Source organism: Ceratosolen solmsi, unplaced genomic scaffold (assembly GCF_000503995.2).
Source record: "Ceratosolen solmsi marchali unplaced genomic scaffold, CerSol_1.0 scaffold43, whole genome shotgun sequence".
NCBI lineage: Eukaryota > Metazoa > Arthropoda > Insecta > Hymenoptera > Agaonidae > Ceratosolen > Ceratosolen solmsi.
The window spans coordinates 212403-218339 of record NW_011948431.1 but is presented as its reverse complement, the minus strand read 5'-3'; the positions used below and the strand labels follow the sequence as shown (position 1 = coordinate 218339).

The window sequence follows — 5937 nt, the reverse complement described above, 5'->3', positions numbered from 1 at the left end:
TCCTCCTCCTCCTCCTCCTCCTCCTCCTCCTCCTCCTCTCATCCCGCAGCATCGCATCGATGTGTGCACTGACTGAGAATACTGAGCATTCTCGCAACACCGCGACATATCGACTGATGTTTAATTATAAATAAGGTAGGCGCTGATTGGGTTAGTTAAGATTCGTACGTAACTATTAGAGTATAAACCGTTTCTAATTTTCAAGATATAATAGCGAGTGCGTTACGCCGTAACGGATCGGCAATCATTGTAAGATTACAAATTCACGGGTGTCCGATAACGGAGCCTGTTGTGTCGCAACGAGCGCCAGAGTTGAGTAATTTCTTTAGATTACACTTGAATGTGTCGTTTTCGCTCGACAAAGCATCTCAAATAGCAAATGAAATTGTCATTAAATAAACGTGTGTGTGTGTGTGTGTGTGTGTGTGTTTGTGTTTGTGTTCCAGGTGTGGTTTCAGAATCGCCGTGCCAAGTGGCGCAAGAAGGAAAAGGCCTTGGGAAGGGACACGAGCTTTATGCACGTCGAACAAGGTGGTAAGTGGTTAAAACCTCTTTTAATCCGGCTCGACATACATTTTTGCCCCTGAGCACTTAACAAAGATCCTTATAAGATCAATATTGTAAAATTTTCTTGCATCCATTGCTCATTGTTCGGGATTTTCGTTCAAATGCCATCGATGGACTTGCACATTATTTTTTTTAACGAGCAATCGGGTTACGCGTAAAGTGGATTATCATTTCGACGCTTGAATAATTGTCGTTTGGTTATTGACAATTAATTACTGAACATATGCTCGGAGTATAGAAAGATTTGTTTCACCTGGTAAAGTAATGATTCACGATTAGGAGACACATTATTCTCGTTAATAAATATCAATATTAAAATGGCCTGATTCAACAATAGATTATTAAACGTATAAATATTGATTTAGAGTCCACACTTTCCGTGTGTCTAAGCCGATTAATATATTATTCGACTTTCCATGAATTTTCCTACTTTTCGAGTTATTATTCCAACGCATATTATGTATGCTCATGCATTATTTAATAGTATTATTCGATAATCTTTGCAAACTACTTTGTAAAACTAAATACATTTTAAGTAAATGTTTTTCTTTTAAATCTTCAATTTTTCTACGTAATTTAAAGGTATAAAATTGTTTCATTTAAAAATGATAATATCTTTTGCTATTTTCTTTGTCTATACCTTCATTTTCATCTTTATCTTTTTTTGGCAATCTGTAAGTTTTTCTAAAAGATTATCAATAGATTAAATATCAACATTCGAGTTAATATTACTGGTACTTTTGTCCCATTATTTGTATTTTTTACATTTTACCTCGTGTATAACGATAAATTTACAAAGACTGTGAATATTTGCATGCTTATAAATGAAAATACATTTGCAAACTTATAATCCAAAAAGAAAAATAAAATAAAATATATAAATAAATAAACGAAATAAAAATAAATAAATGAAAAAAAAAAAAAAAAAAAAAAAAAAAAATTCCTTACAAATACAGACATTTTTAATATTAAAAAACTCATTGAAGATTCTATCTAAATCATCTAACATTTAATTATAAATGTTTTACGGCATATTCATTAAATTGCTTTCATCAGAAATGAGCAATAAAGAAAAAATTGATGCTTTTACAGTTTTAGCTGTCCTTCCACTCTTAATTTGATTTCACGTTCACCGGTCGACTAGAGATGCGAAAGCTTGATAAGCGATATGACTAATGTGTATGTGTTTTCGAGTAAATAAAAATGGCCATATATCGACGGGCCTAATTCTGGATGTTAAATGAAAATTTTATCAAAAGAAAATATTACCCACGCAAGCAGCGATAAAGAGACAATCGTATATAATAGAAGAGTAAAGGAAAGAAAAGCAAGCGTGTAGAACGTGACACGCACTTGCTTACATTGGGGGAGGGGACGGTCGTATCGCGAGGGTAGATAAGATCCACCACAATTATGCTTAATTTCAAAGGGGCAATCCGCGCCTATCTATCCTCCCTCCCTACCTCCCTCTCCCGCCCCCACATCCCCCGTCCCCATCCCCATCACCAACCACAACCCACTCCCTATCCCTCGGTTAACTATAAAGGGTTTGCGGTCCTACATGTTTCATTAGGCTCTGCACTAAAACTACGACTTTCTACAACGACATTTTTATTTTTATTCGAGAATTGTACACAAATATTTCATTATTCGGATATCATTAAAGAAAATTTTTTTTTTTTACTTTTATTTACTTTCCTAATTTATAAGCTTTTATCTAATAATGATCTCGTAATTTTCAAGCAATTGCCATTGCGAGGAAGGCTAATTGCTTGTCTGCGATCAACAAAATATATCGTTTGAATTTATGCCATTATATTCGTTATTTACAGATTTCGGCACTCCTAATTGTACAATTTTCTTTATTATTAACGTAACACTATCGAAATCATTATAATTTGTTACTTTGTTAATTGTCGTATGCTATTTCATTTGCAGCACGAATAAAGATGCGAATTATTGATAAGGCTGCATTAGTCATTATAAATACTATTTTCTGTAATTTAGACACACGCTAATTTGTTAAAATTACTCGCAGAAGCTAATCAAGTGTAATCAATGCCAAATTGTGTTGGGTTTTATTTGGTCGTGTATTTTCGAAATGAATAAAAGCAAAAGTGATAACACGTTTGAAAGCTTGAGACTGGAAATCTAAAATTATTCGTTAGTCACGCAGCGCTGCAATTAACGTACACATGTCAATCCTTATCACTTCACGACATCATTCTGTTTGTACTTAATACAATGTACATCATGTAATCAAGTAAATGAAAAATACGTGTGAAAAAAAAAAAAAAAAAAACATCGGAGAACAATTTTTATTAATGTTTCATTTGTTACGTGAGTAATTATAGATTCGTATATTATACATTCATTGTGCAGTATAGAGGGCCATTTATACGCATACGACTGCGTGCCAAATATTGTTTATTTATCTATTTATTCTTTTCTTATCATTTTAACAATAATTTTAATGCAACTGTTCCTTCGGTAATTGACATTTCTCATATAATCATATTAACAAAATCACGATGTTTGAAATACTTTCTTCATTCTGTCATAATATTGACATTGGATTTTATTCTATAAAATTATGTAAAATTGAACTTTAACATACCGATTGTCGTGTTTGAAGTTTCGTTGTTTGTTTCAATAATACGACAATTCTAGCTTGGGTTAATTTTGTCCATCGATAAGAAATTTTAAATAATTTGAACAATTACGTATAATAAGTTTATGCAAACAAAGCCCTATAAGGTACTAATAACTTTATAACTAATAACTCCATTTGTATCGTTGTAAACTTTGTAGACTTTGTAAACTTATTGGAAGGTCAAAGTTAATACTCGTAGGAAAATTTCAACCTCGCCGGTATGTCCAGCGTACAAGAGTCCGCGAAATTATTAAATAGACAAACGACTGCTGCCCTCGCGAACCTCCCTATTGTCAACATGAAACTTTATCACCGTAGGTGTCAACGAGCTGTCACTGCACGCGCACCTGCTGCAGAGCGCCGGTGGGCTGCCGGGCGGCGGCGACTCGGGCCACGCAGGTGGCGCCTTCCCCTGGTTCATGCCGCCGGTTTTTCCGCCTCCGTGGCCTGGTAGCACCCCCAAGCTACCTCCGCTCCACGCCATCCTCTCCCAGTACATCGGCCTGCCGCTACCCCAGAACCTGGCGAGCCTCGGGCTACCCCTGGTGGCGCCCCTGAATCAGCAGCACGCTGCCGCGGTCGCAGCCGCCCTTGATCGTCAGCACCAGCAGCAGCAGCAGCAGCAGCAACAGATCGGATCATTGCAGAATGTCGGACTTTGCGGAATGCCGCAAAGTCTGCCCCAGAACCTCAGTAGCAAGAAGCGAGAGCGAGCCGACGAGGACTCGAACTCGGACGAGGACGAGCTCAGGCGCCACAGCGCCGAATTACTCAGGGTCAAGGCCGAGGAGCTAATGCGCAAGAACGACAACTAATGAATTTCGAATGAAGATTTGGACCCATGGCTTATCGAACTCCTTGCGGCCGTGGCTTAGGACGCGGTCCCGATCGCATTCACCTTTCACGGCTTCGCGCTCGGAAGTCCTTGACAATAATGGCTGCCGTGGCAAAGAACGGTCGAGCCTTGGGAGGAATGCGAGGGGATGGGGACTCGTAGCGAGACCATGTCAGACGAGAGGCTATTATTACAATAGTGATTTTGTAAGTACCGCCGGATAGACAATATATTTCTCTCTCTCTCTCTCTCTCTCTCTCTCGCACTCTCTCTCGCACTCGCTTCTCAAACCAATCAATACCTTCAAATTGATCTAAGCCACATTTATTATATTCTTCTAAAAGTACTATAGAGTCGTAGATAAGATTCACGTATTATTTGCGTTATAATCGGGAGTTGTTTTATTAGTGTTGGACAGAGATGAGAAATGGCATTCAATAAGAGCGATAAAAATAATTACTAATTGTTTATAGAATTAATATCATTTCATTTTGACAGATATGTATAGAATGAGAAATGAAAAATTTTTGTTATACCGACAAGATGTTTATACACGTGTAAATGACATTAATATATACACAATATAAGCAATGTAGATTAATGAGAATTAATTTAATTATTTAAATGTAATTATAGTAAAAAAATCTTATTACATTTAATACTACAGTCATATAACTTTTTTTGTACAAATTGAAATAGAACGTAACATTGTATAAAATGCCAAAAATATTTATAAATTTGTTTAATAAGTAATTAATGGCTAAGTTTTTTTTTTTTTATTTTTATAAAAATCATTTATGCTTTATGCATTTCTAGTAAATTTAAAAGCTTCGATACGAAGAAATCTCAACACTCAAAAATTATCTATCTATCTATCAATATTGAAAAAAAAAAAAAAATTATATATATATTTAAGTTTAAAAAATTTTAATTTATCATTCAACTACATAATATTCTTAGTTTATATGTTAAAATAAATATTTTCTCTAGAAATTATTTCTCTAATCGTTTATTTGATAAATTCTATCGATTGTGCAAGAATCGATTACAAATTCAACGAATTGATTATTTAAATTTTATGAATTTGAGTTATTGTTATTTATTAGAAATATTGTTGTTATTTTGTTGATTTTTCTTTTTTCGTTAGTTGTAAAATTGTACGGTGTTGATTTAAGTAACTTATGTTGATTAAGTAACTCGGTCAAGTAAATCAACACAATTTTATCGAATACTCACGATGATTAACATCACCTTATTATAATTTTATTACCGTTATGGGCATCACTTATAATGACAATGTATTACCATGTAGAAGATTTGTTGTAAAATAATATTTAAATATCATTAATTAAATAATCATATTTATTTAAGATTTTACATTCATTAAAATGCGTGTAACAATTGCAAAAATTGCTCAATTGTTAAAGACATTCGTTGAAAAGTAAGTGATTAACTTCGAGAAATAAACATGTATCTATATGAATATTGTAAAAAGTTCTTAGCTTCTAAGTAGAGAGATCGAATAGTCGATTATTAGAGGTGACAATTATAAAGGAAAAAAAAAAAAAAGGCGTTTAACGCAATAAATGCGTTTGATTTTGTAAGATAATACGTTGTACGATATTATCATGTCATATAGCTATGTGTACATATGTAGGTAATTCTTTGTGGCGCGTTAATCGAAAAAAATATATCAACAAATATGATCAATATTAAAAATGTGTCTTTGTATTCTTTTATACCCGTAATTGTATTTCTTTCTTATATCTATTATTTTTCATTTGTATTAATATAATTTATTTTCATACCTTAAATCACACGTTGAATGAATATATGTAATTATCGACCTACTCATGTCCTCACAATTACCCAATCTATTCCC

At 33.9% G+C, this 5937-nt stretch overlaps 1 protein-coding gene across 1 annotated transcript in view; it reads left to right on the top strand.

The window, feature by feature from the left end:
• Window positions 1-4055, top strand: part of hbn (aristaless related homeobox homeobrain) — a 20726-nt gene extending 16671 nt beyond the window's left edge. Inside the window, exons 3-4 of the mRNA XM_011502004.1 lie at window positions 447-534; window positions 3539-4055. Coding sequence (XP_011500306.1) covers window positions 447-534; window positions 3539-4035 — 585 coding nt within the window. The 3' untranslated portion in view covers window positions 4036-4055. The remainder of the gene's footprint in view (window positions 1-446; window positions 535-3538) is intronic.
• Window positions 4056-5937: the final 1882 nt, after the last annotated feature.